This window comes from Lissotriton helveticus, chromosome 8 (genome assembly GCF_964261635.1).
Source record: "Lissotriton helveticus chromosome 8, aLisHel1.1, whole genome shotgun sequence".
Taxonomy (NCBI): Eukaryota; Metazoa; Chordata; class Amphibia; order Caudata; family Salamandridae; genus Lissotriton; species Lissotriton helveticus.
Window position 1 is genome coordinate 1529486132 of NC_136069.1, and position 17761 is coordinate 1529503892.

Sequence of the window (17761 nt, forward strand, 5' to 3'; positions counted from 1 at the left end):
TTATAGTACCAGTTGATAAGGAGAACAGTCTCTCTAAAAAGATTCTTAATAATAAACAGCTGGTACCAAGTACTTTCCACCACAAGATTAACGGTTATTGAATTATGTTTTACAGAGATTGCTGTCATCATTCCACCCTTTGCTCGCCCTGAGTTTGATGGTATCGCTAAGGTGTTAAAAGCCAGAAAACCATCCAAACTAAGATCCACTATACTCCAGGTCTCCTGGAGACAAACCAAGTCAAAAGAATCCACATACTCTGCCCATACCAAATCCTCCACCCTATGGGCAAAACCTGCTATATTCCATGAAAGTACACGGAAATTACCAATCCTTTCAGAAGTTTTTAGAGCCTTTTCACAAGTACCCTCTTTTTCCACTACCAATTTAACCAAAGAATGCTCTTGGCCACATTGGCCTGTCTCAATTTCTTCGATATTAACCCCTGGGTTGATGACCTCATATACCCCAATTTGATAGGTGTCCTTTTTATCACTCCTCATTTCCAAGTTCTCACTGCTATTTACATCTCTTGGAGGGGACATACTATCCCCTTCTATTGTCCCAGAATCATGTAGGGGATGTTTAAATACAGGGAGTCAATCATTCAAATTTAGAGGGGTCAGGGGATAGAACATATTAGACAATGGAATATTCCAGTGTTCCCTTGGATCGATCCGATATTGGCTATTTGAATCAAAGTAGGAATTTCGATGATTGGCTGAGGTATGGAATCTAGTATTTCTATTTTTATAGTCGAAGGCTGAGTATTCTATAGGTGGTTTTTGATAATAGTTGGTATTTAAACCATATCTCTGCCGTTCTTTGGATGAGAACATCATATTCTCTGGGTAGAAATATGTCAAACCACGTGTAGAAACACCGCCTTCAGTACTACCAACACACCAATCGTTTATAAAGGATACCACCTTCTGGTCCTTAAAATTCACTATGATCAAATCCCCATCTATATCCTTGGGACGTATGCCTATCCATTGACACCTCCTAACAGATACAATGTCCCCATTCAAGTATGCTGGTAGTGGTCTATTCACGGACAACCAGTGTATTACTTTATTTTTTAAACTTCTATTTGATTCAATTTCCTTCTCCCCAACAATTGGGACTCCAGTTAATACAATAACAAAACCATACGAATCTGGAGGTAATTGTACCGTATTTTTATATTGCAATTTAACTTTACCATTTTGCGACATTTCCAGATTAGTCGCTTTCTTCTGTTCTGTAGGTTTTAGGACAGCCGCAGGTACTTTCCCTTTTTCTACACCAATTACTTGCGTATTTGTCAAAGATAAACTATTTTTATCAACAACTGGTTTCTGTAATTTGTTGGGGGGATTTTGCTGACTAAGAGATTTATTGGTATTTTGATCACCATGATCAGCAACCAAGATAGGTAACACTACATTATCTCGGGGTATTGGTTGAGAAAGGAGGGAGTCCAGTTTTTTTTCTATCGTCTTTAACCTTTCTACAAGCGGTAAAACAAATGATTTTAACATTTTTTCAAATGCTTTCAATAGCTCGGCACTATAGCTTTTATTACTCTCCCCGTCTGCAATTATTTGTGTTTCTGTTTTTCCCTCTGACATGGCGTTCCCCAATTCCACTGGCAACGGAGGTCTTGGAGATGCCATCTCAGAGGGTTTCCATGGATTGAGAGACCTATTTTTATTTTTGTTTCCCCGCCTTCTCCTCTTCCTTGCTGGCGAAGAGACACCATTTTTACGCTTCTGACCATGGTGTGTCTCAGTTGTTTCTGGAGAAGGAGGGGAAGGCAACAAGCTAACAACCTCTGTTTGTAACTTCAAGGGGGGCGGAATAACATTTACATTAATAGGGCAATGAGTATTAGTTTCCTGGAGTAATGGGGTATTAAGATCTATAAGATTATCAGTGGTAGCCATGGACGAATCACTCAAAATGGTCACCATCATACCTTGACCCCCCTGAAGTGGGGGATTATCCTGGAAAATTTGCGGAATCCCATCAGTATTAAAAAGTTCTACATCTATGTCCGGCGATTCTACTATGGATACAGAAAGTACGCCTCTATTAGCAGAAGGAACCTGTCTTTTAACAGCCTCTACTGATAAGCGCCGTTCGGCCCTTTTTTCTGCCAGTAATAGCTCACGATCAATATCTTTTGTAGCTTTGGTAAAGAATCTATCCAAGGGGCCAAGTATAGAGACACCCACACGATCAGGGAGGGTATTTGGAGTGGAAGAAGACATTCTTTAACAAACTATGTGGTTAGATGAGAGTTATCAATAAATAACAGGTTAAAAACAGCTAAAACCTAAAAGGGTAACAGATATGAATACTAAGCAAATTTTACCTAAAACAATAATATTCTAGTCCAATCGTTAGAGACCTGGCCCAGCCCGGCCTCCTGCGGCCCCGGACGGCCACAGACGGTCCCGCCCTTGTCCCGGGCTTCTCCCGGGACGCTCCCGCGCGCTCCCGCGCAGCGGTATTCGTGTGCTAACTTATGGCCTTGGATACAATTGGGTAATAGGTGAGGGCGGGGCGATGAGGGAGAGCGGCCCAGGTGTTGCGGGCGGAGCTGAGCTGTGACTCTTGGGAAACTGAGTCCAGCCCCTCCTGCTCGCAGCCCTCACAGCCAATTTACCCTGGTCTGTCCCAACAGCGGCAGCGGCAGCTCCCAAGTTCCAGGCGCCCCTTGGCGAAGCGGGACCCGCGCAGCGGGTTCCGCGAGGCGTGAAATCAGAGGCAAAGGCGATCCGCACGCCGTCCAGAAGGTCCACGTACAGCCAGGTATGTGCGAGTGTTTGTCCCACGTAGAGAGAGGAATCCGGCAGCTTTCACTGGTCAGCTAAGGGCGGGGCGATGAGGGAGAGCGGCCCAGGTGTTGCGGGCGGAGCTGAGCTGTGACTCTTGGGAAACTGAGTCCAGCCCCTCCTGCTCGCAGCCCTCACAGCCAATTTACCCTGGTCTGTCCCAACAGCGGCAGCGGCAGCTCCCAAGTTCCAGGCGCCCCTTGGCGAAGCGGGACCCGCGCAGCGGGTTCCGCGAGGCGTGAAATCAGAGGCAAAGGCGATCCGCACGCCGTCCAGAAGGTCCACGTACAGCCAGGTATGTGCGAGTGTTTGTCCCACGTAGAGAGAGGAATCCGGCAGCTTTCACTGGTCAGCTAAGGGCGGGGCGATGAGGGAGAGCGGCCCAGGTGTTGCGGGCGGAGCTGAGCTGTGACTCTTGGGAAACTGAGTCCAGCCCCTCCTGCTCGCAGCCCTCACAGCCAATTTACCCTGGTCTGTCCCAACAGCGGCAGCGGCAGCTCCCAAGTTCCAGGCGCCCCTTGGCGAAGCGGGACCCGCGCAGCGGGTTCCGCGAGGCGTGAAATCAGAGGCAAAGGCGATCCGCACGCCGTCCAGAAGGTCCACGTACAGCCAGGTATGTGCGAGTGTTTGTCCCACGTAGAGAGAGGAATCCGGCAGCTTTCACTGGTCAGCTAAGGGCGGGGCGATGAGGGAGAGCGGCCCAGGTGTTGCGGGCGGAGCTGAGCTGTGACTCTTGGGAAACTGAGTCCAGCCCCTCCTGCTCGCAGCCCTCACAGCCAATTTACCCTGGTCTGTCCCAACAGCGGCAGCGGCAGCTCCCAAGTTCCAGGCGCCCCTTGGCGAAGCGGGACCCGCGCAGCGGGTTCCGCGAGGCGTGAAATCAGAGGCAAAGGCGATCCGCACGCCGTCCAGAAGGTCCACGTACAGCCAGGTATGTGCGAGTGTTTGTCGGCTTTGCTTCCTTCAAAGGTAAATAAATTGAGTACCATTCATCTAGGCAGTAGTTACACTGGTTAACACTTAGAAATGGCAGAAGCACTTTAGAAGAAACAACTTAATTATCTACCACAGGCTTCACCCACTGGACTTCAAAGGAACTTAGGCATCCAGGGGCGAACTCTGCTAAGGCGGAGAAGCGTCACTCCACTGACTTTCAGCACGGCAACAAAGGGAAAAAAATGATAACATTGCGTTATTTTATTTTTCCATACTGAGGCAGTTTTGTGGGGCGGGCTAGACTGGGCAGCACAGGGGGGAGGACTGGTGGCCACCTCCCAAGTGCGCATGAATATTTGGCCGGCCCTCTGGGTTCGACCAAACAGTCATGCGCACTATGCATGGGTGGAGAACATGCCTAGGCTCCCATTCTCCATCTGAGCGCGGAACCACACGCTCAGACAAATCACAAGGCTGTGATTGGCTATGGAAGAACAGAAACCAAGAAGAGCCCGAGGATGAAGAGAGGCGGCGGCCAGACAGCCAGCTGGGAGGTAGGTGATCTCCCCCCCTCCCTCCCTCCCCACCCCACTGCTTCGTGGGAGCAGCCACAACTGTAAGCATCCTCTCCTATAGGGCTACAGTGACATCCATCAATGTTGGTTCACGTAGTGTGGAAACAAACTGTGTTGCACAAGTCATGATGTCTAGCAGCTATGGTTGATCTTGGAGAAACCATAGCTAGCCAATGAGCTGATACATACAGATGTGCTGGCAATAACTGGATTGTGTAACCAGAAGACAGGATCAGTGTACAATACAACATGGACTTTAGTGAAGTAGAAACTCACTGCCTCACCCGCTGCTTCCGGTATGAAGAACTAAGGTGGTAGAAATGTATAAAATCACAGACTTTCCAAAACTGAGCCATGATCAAAATGATTACCTTCGACTGGGTGCAGATGGTGATACAGCAATAAATATAGCAGAATACTTACTGGTCATCAAGATGCCCAAAAGTGTACATTCCTCGGAGGGCGCTTGACCGCCAACACCGCAAAGCCAACTATTACAGGTGCCTCCGATTTAGGTCCAGATCTTGGGGCTATCCATACGACAAACTTCCATGCCGTTAGTATATTAATAAAAAAGGACTCATTTTCATATTTTATTGTTAGCCTCACAACTGCCCTCCCGGACCTTGATTGGCCACCGATGCTCTGCACAGCCAGAAGGATTGCTCAGCGAGTTAAACATTCACTACCGAGATAAGGAGGTCCTTGTGTTTGAATTGAGGCAAAGCCGACTCAGCCTTCCATGTTTCTAAGATTGGTCAATTATATACCATTACAAGAGATAAGAGCCGCATCTCTTGTTTACAGAGCTAAATAAACTCGTCTTTAGATCGGCATGACGCCCTAAAGAAACAGAAGGTATTATAACAGAGCCTATGCGAGGAGGCCGCGGGCACATTATATATACATATATATCTACATTGCCTTATGTATGAGTAAAAAGAAGCATGGTGTGGGAGTGAACCGTGCCAATACTAAATCATTCATTCAGGACCATTATAACCCTTTATTGGTTTGCAATGCTCAGCAGGGCGCTACCACAAAGCCCTTTCTGAACAAAATGCAAATCCTGGTTCAGAAATAGAAGTGTGGGGCAGGGACTTTTGCAGGAAAGACACGAGCTGAGGGAACGTGGGGGGGGGGGGTGGGGGCGACAAGTGTTTGTAAGTCAGTGACAGCGCAGACGGCTGGACATCTGCGGCAGGTCAGGGCGGGGGCATTCCGTGGCAGCCGGGGCTCTGGGAAGTTATGGGACAAAGGCTGTCAGCAGCAGCTGACCACCTGCCCCCGAGCGGCCGGGGGTGCGGGCGGGTCTCGCGCGCCATATGGCCCTGGGAACCACTGGGAGAGTCTGAAACGGGATCATCTGCATAATGGCGCGCGAGGGGACTGTTTATGAGGGGGGGGGTCAAGTGCAGGAGGGTCGGTGGTCTAGACAGCGGCGAGCGGTAGATGGGACTCGGTATTCATTTCCGTTTCTATCCTTTGCCTTAAATCAGGGGTGTCCAACGCCAGCCTGGGTGGGCGGATCCATGCCAGATTTAGACACAGGAGCCCTTCACCTGTCACCCTTGGTGATTAAATTAGAATTTGCGAATAACGTCAGTCGAAATGCTTAATTATTCGAATACACGCAGCCCGTCTCTATGGCTATCTAACTACCAGGCACGCTGGCTTCTCGCTGGGGTAAGGACTAAAGAGTGCGGGAGCACGTGGGATAGCAGCGGTAGCGCCTCCAACCGAGCACTGCATCCTGGTACATGTAGTTAATTGTGCTATTTAAAAATGGCACAGCATCCAAAACGCAGTCGCCCAAAAAAAGAAAGGGCGCTGGATTAGTTGTGTGGCCCACAAGGCTCGGGTTCAGTTTGTTTCTCAAGTGTAGCGCGATGTGGCTTAAATGTATGAAGATTTTCACAGGTAAACACAATTGTTAAAAGTTCACAAGAGGTTTTAGTAAAGATGATTTTCCATTTGTCAAGACGTCTATCAGTGCACAAACTCTCCACCCCTACCCTCAAAAGAGGCAAGGTGTGTGTACAGCATGATGTGGTCTCTCCTTCAGGCTGAGCTTTCCTAAAATGTTACCGATTAATGTGGTTGGGGATGCACAAGAAAGTGCAAGGTAGTTTTATGGACATAATGCATATTTACATGGCTGTGGCTGCAAAACCAGAAGGATTTAAGTAAAGATCAGATTAATTCATAACCTTACCCTGCATCCTGCGAAACGAACCCACTGTATCCGGGCCCGCATTTGTATCTACTAAGCGAACTAAGGTACAAGGAGAGAACGTGATCAGCCAAAGATCACACGGTTTTGTCACGTGGAGTAGCTGGGGTTCAACCCAGGTTTCCCGGTCCAAAGAGGCATCTGAACAACTAGACCAGATCGACTCCTGTTAAAGCCTCACACATTGAGAAGCTGAATGAGCCTGTGTTCATGATGTCTGAAAATAAGCGATATTGAATGCTTTCAAGACTCAAGCCCCACTTTTTATTATGTCTTAGCTAGCTTGGCTTGCACACTGCAAAACGCCGGGAAAGTAAGTAAGCAAGTATTTTATTTGCATAATTAATTAAAATCGTTGCAATTTGTACAGGCAATAGTTAAAAATTAAAGGAAAGGCATTATTCAAATTTAAATAAAAAACAGTGAGCACATAGAAAAAGGGGGCAGTTAATTTTAGAGATTGGAATTCATTCTTGATCACCTGCTGGTAATAAATTGTTAATTTCAGACATGAATTTTACAAAACGAGTAGCCATCTGAGGTGAGTCGCCCCTTATGCACAATTCTAGTGCTTCATGACATGTCCTAATATTAAGAGAGAGCCGATAGATCGGACGAAGCCAGAAATTTTTTAGGGTGATCAAGCGTCTACAAATGCACAGGATGTGAATTAGGTTTTCTTCCTCTTGTTTGCAGAAACGGCATTGTGTAGAGGTTGCTTTCTTATATCCTTGTCTGAACTTATACGCCATCGGTGGAATTAAGCCAAAGCGAAATCTCATTAATTGGTGCTTTACATATGGTTTCATTGGCGATGAAAGGTAGGGCGGTAATGTTTTAGGAGCATAGAGTTTAGAAGCCCAACTGCCATGAAAGAGCGTTAACACGGATTGTGCGTCATGTTCATAGGACAGAATTTTTCTTGTTTGGTCAAAAGTTTGGATATCGTCTCTATGGGTAGCGAGGCGGACCATATATCCTGGGCCTTTAGTGATTCCAAGCAATATGACAAATATTTATTCCAGGATGCATCAGGATTGCAAAACAATAACCATATACTGCTCTTTAGAGTATGAGGGCGAGCCTGTTTTGTTTTTAGACTATAAGCAATAAATCTTGCACTCATGACCCAGTGTTGGGAAGACTGAGAGAATTCCATTCGGATTTGAGCGTGTGAGGTCGAGTTTGGTAATTGGTACACTCTGCGGAAGCATGCTGACTGGGCTCTATCTAGCCAGGTGGACATTTTGTCTTTAAACCACAAAATGAGCTGGGAGTGCTAGCTTATCTCAGAAACAATCAAGCATTTAATCGTCAAGAAACATACATATAGATCTATAATCAGAAAATATATGTTGATATTGAAATAAAATACAATCACAAAAACAATGGAATTCTTGTCTTTCGTGATGTGCAGCAGCCGACGCGTTTCGTCCTAGAGGCAGGACGTCATCAGGGCTTGTACAATTATAATAAATCTCCTCTGTCTTTGCCTTTAAATTCTGAACCTTATATCAAGGGAGTATTCTACATGAGGCCCGATTCTTCAACCGTGTACCAGTATTAGTATTAAACTTATACACATTAAATCAATGACTCTCTCCAATCGATTAATCTCTTCTTCCTTTAATCGAGAGTCCTTTAAAAACTGCTCTGCCCGTGGAATATTATACCCCAAATCAATATAATGACGGGATTTATCGTACCCGGGTGGCGGTGAGATGAACATGAGGCTACATTACGAATGACTGGATCTAATTGGAAGAAAGTTATAGGATCGGTTTCCAAGAGATGGCAATTATTCTTGGTGCATCATTATATTGATTTGGGGTATAATATTCCACGGGCAGAGCAGTTTTTAAAGGACTCTCGATTAAAGGAAGAAGAGATTAATCGATTGGAGAGAGTCATTGATTTAATGTGTATAAGTTTAATACTAATACTGGTACACGGTTGAAGAATCGGGCCTCATGTAGAATACTCCCTTGATATAAGGTTCAGAATTTAAAGGCAAAGACAGAGGAGATTTATTATAATTGTACAAGCCCTGATGACGTCCTGCCTCTAGGACGAAACGCGTCGGCTGCTGCACATCACGAAAGACAAGAATTCCATTGTTTTTGTGATTGTATATTATTTCAATATCAACATATATTTTCTGATTATAGATCTATATGTATGTTTCTTGACGATTAAATGCTTGATTGTTTCTGAGATAAGCTAGCACTCCCAGCTCATTTTGTGGTTTACTTGCGTGTTTAGTCTGGGGTTGGGACGATGCCCCAGTAGCTGGTTGGAGTGTAAATCAATACTACTATTAGGTAATCACCCCTAACAGTGCACCCTATTATACCCTACGTCGTCCACAAGCCTTGTTGTATAACTGGGACATTTTGTCTTTGTAGGTTGTAGCACAGAAAGGTATTGTCGGCAAGAATTTTACACCTATCGGTCTTATTAACGGGGAGAAATTCGGGGAATGGAGGGCTCTCTTTGTTCTAATGAAAGCCCCCTCCAAGCTGGGGGCGACACTCTGCATTGCGGTTATGTGCACGGTCGGTCTCCCCTTGTGGTCTATCCAGACACCCAAGTATTTATATGCGGCGACTGATTGCAGTGCCTTCCCCTCAATGAACCAAGTGCTCTTTCTTGTTTTCGAGGGCGAAGCTATCATCACTTTGGTTTTGGTGATGTTGATCTCCAATGTGTTGGTATTGCAATACAGCACGAGGGAGTCGAATAATCTTTGAAGGCCCACCTGGGAAAGTAGGTCTTTAGTTTATAACAAAAAAAATGAGGGTTACAAAATATGAGTGCTTTACTTCATTAGCGCTAGAGGGCCAAGCAGTGGTAGTTTAAGTGTTTTACCATTCTCATAACATACAAGAAAATGACGGAGTCCCCCGAGTACTAATCTGTTTATTATGAAGTGAACAGAGTAAAGGCACCAATGCATTGGAAGGGAGAAGGCATTCGTTGATATATTGACGCTTCGAAGCCCACAGCATCCTCCCTTGAGAACAGGCACCGACACCCCCCTTGATTAACACTTGACTGGATCACTTTAATTAAGAAGGAGATGGGCCAGGACTCTTCTACTGCTGACCATGAGACCAAGTGCAACCTCTGCTTTGCCACATTGTGTGATCCTGGGCAAATATAATTTTCCTCTCTCTCCAGTTCCACGTTGTCTACCAAAATTGGGCGTGTTCCGAAAAGTCTAAAATTAGCCATTTAAAATGCTTGCTGTTTCTCTGTTGAAACTTGCATATCTGGCACACACGGGACCAGGTAGTGTACACACCAGCAGGACATGTTGACTTTCTAATGCAGTTTTTTTTAACCCCTTCCTTGCTGCCGTCGGCCGGCATGAGCACTACCTCGCTGGTGCTGCGAACGTCCAACTGCCTACGCGGCCCCCCATTTTGCGGCCAAGGGGTTAACTAAACATCAAAGGACCCCCATCACCACCACCTGAAACAATCCACGTTTCATTGACTGGAAGCTGGGGTGAAGGATGCCAGCTCCATTTATCTGTGCCCAAGTACTGGGATCGGGGTGAGCTACAGCACTGCGCCCCAACAAAAAGCGTTCATGTGACGATGTGGCCTAAGCAGCACAAGAGAACTCTACAGGCGGTGTAAGCAGCGCCCTGGATACGGTGCAATAGATCAAAAGCCCAAGCACATGTAGAATTACTACTCTGGGACTATACAGAAAGCGTACTACTCACGCTGAATATGGCACATACGGTACACAAGAAACATAAAAGTGTATCATAACACACATAGCAGATAAACATATAGAAGGCGTAACTGCTGCCCAAGAAGTGATACACTCAGTACATGACAGCCCCCGACTCCAGCCGTCATACATATGGGATACAAGGAATATACATAAGTTCTAACTGGACAAAACATACATTCAATGCAAATATCACCCGTACATTATGCATATGGGAAATATAAAATACACATATGCAAAATAATAGGGGTAACAACCACTCAAGAAATGGTACGTATGGTACATAACATGGGGCGGCCTTAGGCATGTGCAAGCTGTGCACCTGCACAGGGCCACCAAACCCCAGGGGCCGCCACGCCAATATATATCCTTAATATAATAATCCTCTGAGGATGGATACATATTTGCGTGGCGGCCCCTGGCAGGGATTTGACGGCCTCCGGCTCTGTTCCACTTCCAAACACCCCTCCCCCCCCTTCACTGGCCTCCGCGCTCCGCCCCGACCCCCTCCTCCGGGGCCCCCTACCTACGCTCCCTGCCCAGGGCCGCCATGAGCCTAGAGCTGCCCCTGACATAACATAAGAAAGGTGTAACTACTGCCCAAGACATGACAGTACAGGACATACGCATACACTAGGTGCAAGTACTACACCGTGCATCATTCATATGGGACGTATGAAGTACACAGAATGTATAATGACCATAGACAGACAGACAGACAGAAGGCGCAGTATCGCTCGGGGCACGATACATCCGGTTCATAATAAACATACAGAATGTGTAACTACCACCCGGTATATCACGAGTACGGAGCATAACCGCACTGAAGGTGCAGCTATCGACCAGGGCACGATACACTCTTTCGATGAAAACATACAGAACCTGGGTCCCAGGAAATATGTGGCACATAACATTTATATTGTATTGCATGTATATTCGTTGCAGCCGCCATACGTGCATCAGGAGCTATAAAGAGAAGATTTAACGTCCCCCCAGGAAATCATAAGTACAGTACATACCCTCAGAAGTTGTAATTACCGGCCAGGGCATAAGAAGTGTAGTTTATGACACAAAGAAGGTTTAACTACCGAACTCAGACAGAAGAAACACACAGAAGGTGTAACTAAAGCCCTGGACATGTAAATGTAAATGTAAATGTAGGTGTACTTATATAGCGCAACACCCAAAGGGCATCCTGGCGCTTGCTTAGGGAACCCGTCCTGGTATTCCCCTGTGAGAAACCCCGGCAGGGTGTCCACAAGGTGAAAGCCAGGCATTAAGAGATTAAGCAAGCTATTGCCCAGAGTTGCAGAGTGTGACCCCGTGATTCGAGTAGGCACCGGAGCGAGAATTGTCGAGTCCGTGGAACTTTTGAGCCCGAGACCCGCCGAGGCGGGGAATCGAACCCTGGTTCACGGTCGATCTCAGCTTCCGGGTCTGCCGCCTCTAACCACTGAGCCACGCTTCTCCCCCACTGACATGGTATGGACAGTTCAAAAGAGGCATGCAGGGGTATACCTACCCGTACCCCGAAGGGCACAATACGTACAGTACAAGAAATATATCAAATGTGTAAGTACGGCCATGCCCTGGGTATGTCCTGCGCACACACACACAGGAGAGAACTACCACTGAAAAAACACATACAGCGCGTGGAGGGTAAAGCCGGTACCCTGGGCACGAAATGTACAGGAAATAAGAAATAAACAAGCAGTGTCAGTACCGTCATGGACATACCCAAGACGCTATGAAAATCACAGGAGGCGAAATGGCGCCTCGGTCAGGAAAGATACGGTACATATGATCTGAATGCTGCTGTCGTGTCTATTATGGCTAGGATCACACATGGCTAACTCCAGCTGTGTGTAACAAGAAGCGAAGCAATCAATGGAGTTGTCTGCAGTGAGCGCTGAAATAAATGCACGAGCTTCAATTACTTTTCAAGCCTGGAACAAACTCTTGTCAAGCGCTTTCATGCCTTTGGGTCTAGCTGGCGCTATAAAAACTGGAGAGAAAAAAAACGCGGTGGGGAATACAAGTAAGAAACAAGGCGGGCTCCCACCTCCCCTATACCGCAGTCTCCCCTCGGACACACATCATGGTCTTGTTGTGTGCTAAAAACTAGATTAGAAGAGTTTACGACGGGGGTTACCTGGGAATTGGTCGGCAGCCATGTGTCACCAGCTACAGCCCAGCATCGCTCAGGCAGCGGAATGTGTGATCCTCTGCAGTCGTGAACTCCGGATTCAGACCTGTTGCAGAAAACAAAGTGAGGCGCCCAGTTAGGATATCTGAGTATTTACACCACCCTCTGCCAGCCTCTTTTATAAACGCTGCCCCGCCCCCTGCACACTCGGAAAGTTAATGATTTAGCACACAAACCCCCCTCCCCCAACCCCGCAGCGAGTTAACGCTCTCCTCCCCCTGCTCCCGAAGCAATTACACAAAGGGGGAGGCAGGATTATCTGACAGGGGCCCTTGTTATCTCTGCAGGAGCTGATGTGTCCAAGATCAGCCAGTGAAAGGCAGTGCACGGCCGGCCTGGCCCCGGAGGCATGTCCAGGCACAGCCAGAACAGAGCACGGGAAATAAAGACACCGCGCAGCGGGCCTGGGCAGGAGAACCCGAGCATCTGCACAGCTGCCCAGGGTCCAAGCCCGGGACAGGCAGGAGAAAGGAAACCAAGACGGTGCACAGCCGGCCTGGCTCCGGAGGCATGTCCATGGACAGGCTGAGAGAGGGAACTAAAGGAACTCTACAGCAGGCCTGGCTCCGGAGGCATGTCCATGGACAGGCTGAGAGAGGGAACTAAAGGAACTCTACTGCAGGCCTGGCTCCGGAGGCATGTCCATGGACAGGCTGAGAGAGGGAACTAAAGGAACTCTACTGCAGGCCTGGCTCCGGAGGCATGTCCATGGACAGGCTGAGAGAGGGAACTAAAGGAACTCTACAGCAGGCCTGGCTCCGGAGGCATGTCCATGGACAGGCTGAGAGAGGGAACTAAAGGAACTCTACTGCAGGCCTGGCTCCGGAGGCATGTCCATGGACAGGCTGAGAGAGGGAACTAAAGGAACTCTACTGCAGGCCTGGCTCCGGAGGCATGTCCATGGACAGGCTGAGAGAGGGAACTAAAGGAACTCTACAGCAGGCCTGGCTCCGGAGGCATGTCCATGGACAGGCTGAGAGAGGGAACTAAAGGAACTCTACTGCAGGCCTGGCTCCGGAGGCATGTCCATGGACAGGCTGAGAGAGGGAACTAAAGGAACTCTACTGCAGGCCTGGCTCCGGAGGCATGTCCATGGACAGGCTGAGAGAGGGAACTAAAGGAACTCTACTGCAGGCCTGGCTCCGGAGGCATGTCCATGGACAGGCTGAGAGAGGGAACTAAAGGAACTCTACTGCAGGCCTGGCTCCGGAGGCATGTCCATGGACAGGCTGGAAAAGGGAACTAAAGTCACTCCACCGCAGGCCTGGCTCCGGAGGCATGTCCAAGGACAGGCTGAGAGAGGGAACTAAAGGAACTCTACAGCAGGCCTGGCTCCGGAGGCATGTCCATGGACAGGCTGAGAGAGGGAACTAAAGTCACTCTACTGCAGGCCTGGCTCCGGAGGCATGTCCTTGGACAGGCTGGAAAAGGGAACTAAAGTCACTCCACCGCAGGCCTGGCTCCGGAGGCATGTCCAAGGACAGGCTGAGAGAGGGAACTAAAGGAACTCTACAGCAGGCCTGCCTCCGGAGGCATGTCCAGGTTGAGCGAGGGAGCTGCAACCACTGCACAACAGGTCTCGGAGAAGGGAACTCAAACCACTGCACCGTAGACCGGACTCCCGGGGAATCTTCAGGCACTGGAAGAATAAGGGACTAAAAGCACTGCCCTGCAGGCCTGGCTTACAATGGAACTAAAGACACAATCGCAGACGTGCTTCCGGAGGCATGTCCAGGCACGAGCCGAGCACTGGAACTAGAGGCAGTGAGCGGCAAACCAGGGAGCGCTATAGCGCTGCCTCTAGGCACAGTGTGAACATGGGCAGCGACAAAGCCGCTATTCTCTCTCGGGACCTGCTGCTGAGAGAAGCGGAGGCCACGTGGGAAAAGAAGCCCCCCCCCCCCTCCCGCCCTCTCACACACACACAACAAGCATTTACAATGCAATGGTCTCGGCATTATTAAAGGTAGAGCTATTGGCATTGCTTATGACAATTTTTTTTTTTTTTATATCATAAATAAATGGCTTTGTCATTTACATTGCCAATAGCTTAATCGCTCGCATATGCATGACCTATTGCACTCACTACAACCATCACCCCCAGCACTCACAAAAACCCTCACAGAATCCGACTTCCACTCCAGAACTCAAATCCACTCCAGAACTCACTACAACCCTCGCCCCCAGCACTCACTAAATCCCTCACAGAATCTTACTTCCACTCCAGAACTCACTACAACCATCACCCCCAGCACTTATCCCTCACAGAATCTTACTTCCACTCCAGAACTCACTACAACCCTCACTGCAAAACACTCACCCTCCAACACTCACTTAATACCTTACTGGAACACACTCCCACTCCAGAACTCACTACAACCATCACCCCCAGCACTCACAAAAACCCTCACAGAATCAGACTTCCACTCCAGAACTCACTACAACCATCACCCCCAGCACTCACAAAAACCCTCACAGAATCAGACTTCCACTCCAGAACTCACTACAACCCTCACTGCAACCCATTCATCGTCCAGCACCCCCTTCTGCACTGGCGCACTCACTTCAGCCCTCTCTGTCCCTCCCGACCCTCACTGCACCCTCCGAGCCTTCACTCTGCCTGCTCCTCACACTTAAGCTCACTACACACTCCTTCCTCTGCATTAAACCTTTGAATCTCTGTAATTAAAAAAACTAGGCACCCACCATCCTCGGTCCATCAATACAGCCCTCAGTTTACCCTGCCCTGCTCTCACTCCCCCTTCCCTCTCTGCCCCCCCCCCCCCGCCCACAGATGAAACAAAAGTGCCTTGTGCATGATATAGGACAATCCCTACGCTGATCTACTCTACTAGCTGCCACAAATAGAATGGTGGGATGTTTATTTTCCCACCAACTTTCTCAGGTGAACGGCAGGGGATATGTATTTATAGGCCATCAGACACATTTATTCTGTTTGAGGATCTGCAAATAAAATAAGGCTGATGTGACTGGACCCAAGATCCTGCGCCCCATCAAATGACTGTTCACTGAGGAGCGCGCCCCATCAAATGCCTGGACCAGAGGGGCAGCACCCTCATATGACTGTTCCCAGAGGGCAGCAGACGCTCCTGTGACTGCTCCGCGAGGCTGTGTCTTCTCACGTGGCTGGGGCAGAGGGCCCTCTCAAGGGGTAGTTCACCGTGGAGTGGCTGGACCAGGAGGGCAGAGCCCCCTCAGTTTATTGGACCCAGGGGGGCAGTGCCACCTGACATGGCTGGAACCAGTAGGGGCAGGACCTCCCCCGGCAGCAGGGGTTCCTAATCTGACCCACCTTAAACGAGCCGCATCCCCTGTGATTTGTTGTGGACTTCCTAAAAATGTCGTGCTACTGTGTGGTTTTCAAATTCCTTCGTCTAGCTGATCCCATAAGACACTTCACAAAGTGCACCCAATGTATTTAAAATGCGCTTTGCAGCGTGACCCTCTTGCACCCAGGGGTGGAGGGAGATTATTTGTGCGTCCCGCCACCCGCCCCTTCTGCTTTGGTTAACCACCACGGCCTACAACGCATGTACTCCAAGCATTTTGTACTGTGCAGGACACCGAAGTTGAGCTTTGAGGGTTGCGCAAAATGGAGGCCAGGGTTAAAATAAGTTTGCTCCAAAGTTTAAAACATATGCCACTGCTTCCTGCTTCTGTGTGTCCTGCTTATTGGTACAACCACTAGTATGCGTAGGCACACTATTCGATGTTTTATTTTGTAAAGGTCTACTCTGAAGGTAACACTGAAAGAAAAGAGAACGCGGGTGGGACCAGATCTGTCTGTGTGAGGGAGGGGGCAGGGGGTGGGGGGGGCTTCCAAGGGTCTGGATCTAGGGGCTGGTGGGCACTGCCTGGATTCTGCCCTTTGCCATTGAGGGTCATGGTTATGTTTGGTGGCAGAGGGTGTATTTGTGCGGTGAATTTTAAGTGTCTTTGAGGTCAAGGAAGCCAACAGCACATGCCCGATGTGCTCTGCCCTACCCCCCACACTGAGTCCTCAGTTCTGCCCCTGGGGTCATAGCTTGTGCCCTGGAGCCCGAGCACGGCCGCTCCCCGCCAGCCTCACGGCTCCCTCATCCGTGCGCTCAGACTCCTGCAGCCCTCGGAAGTGTGCGCCCTCAAGCGTGCGTCTTCTGTGACCCAAGGTCTGCGGTGCCTTCACACCCGAAAGGTGCGCCCGACCCTTGCACTCCAGGACACCAGACACGTGCTGCCCGCAGACCAGCGCCCTCAGACCGTTCGTTCAGTATCAGACACGAGCTGCCCTCCCTCGGGGCAGTACCCCGCGACCCACCCATGCCCCCAGCCCCACACCCGGAGGGAAACCCTGTCCCGAACCCCCCTTTCTTTCCAACTCCACTGGACCCACACGGTGCAAATGCTGCTGAGGGGTTGCGACTTCTGGGTCTTTACTAACTGTACCCCCACCCCCAGGGGCTCCTTTGCCACAAGGGGGTCTCACACTGCAAAGCATGTTTCAGTATTTATTTCACGACTTGAATTCCGACGCGCCAGACTCTGCCTCTGAATCGGGAGTTGAAGGGTGGGAAAGAAAAGTGAGGGCGCGGGAGTGGAGCGGAGGAAGTAGGGGTGGTAATGTCGCAGAAAGTTGTGGGGGAGGAGGGCTAACATTATTAGCAATATAACCCGCCCACCGACAAGTCCCCACAGGTTCTATGAACAGGACTCGTTGAAAAATGTGTAGGTTAGTGTTACTGTCTCTGTTTTATTTTGCTTACCGGGTTCCAGCAGCGGCGCGCCACGGACGAAGCCCGGGAGGAGACACAGCCAGAGAGCGGCCCACTGCATCTGGTCGCCTGCGGTCGGTCATTGGATGGAGCCACCGTGAGCCGTGGTCGCTTTATAGCCGCTCTCGTAACACATTAAAGTGTGGGATAGAAGTCTGAGAGCCGCGCCACCCGCTCCGGTGCGGTACACAAGCACATTTATTAATGCGCAGATAAAGGAAGTCAGGGACACCTGCCGCGGTTTTTAAAGCTACCGTTGCTTTAACATGAAGCTGCACAGTCTGCGTGGACGCGTCTCCGCCGGTGGATCCTCTCTCCTTACAACTCGCAGGGGGGACGGGACTGGCGCGGGGGGGACGGGACTGGCGCAGGGCGTTAAAAAATGCATTTTTAAAAAAAAGAAAAAACTTACCTGACTGCCCGTGTCCGCGTCAGAGCAGAGGAAGCGGCTCTAGTGTGGGTGGAAAGCGGCA

The 17761-nt window shown here is 49.2% G+C and overlaps 1 protein-coding gene across 1 annotated transcript in view; it reads right to left on the reverse strand.

Annotated features, from left to right (window-relative positions):
* Positions 1 to 17761, reverse strand: part of TSKU (tsukushi, small leucine rich proteoglycan) — a 96963-nt gene that overhangs the window by 56797 nt on the left and 22405 nt on the right. Inside the window, exon 2 of the mRNA XM_078658518.1 lies at positions 12463 to 12562. Coding sequence (XP_078514644.1) covers positions 12463 to 12484 — 22 coding nt within the window. The 5' untranslated portion in view covers positions 12485 to 12562. The remainder of the gene's footprint in view (positions 1 to 12462; positions 12563 to 17761) is intronic.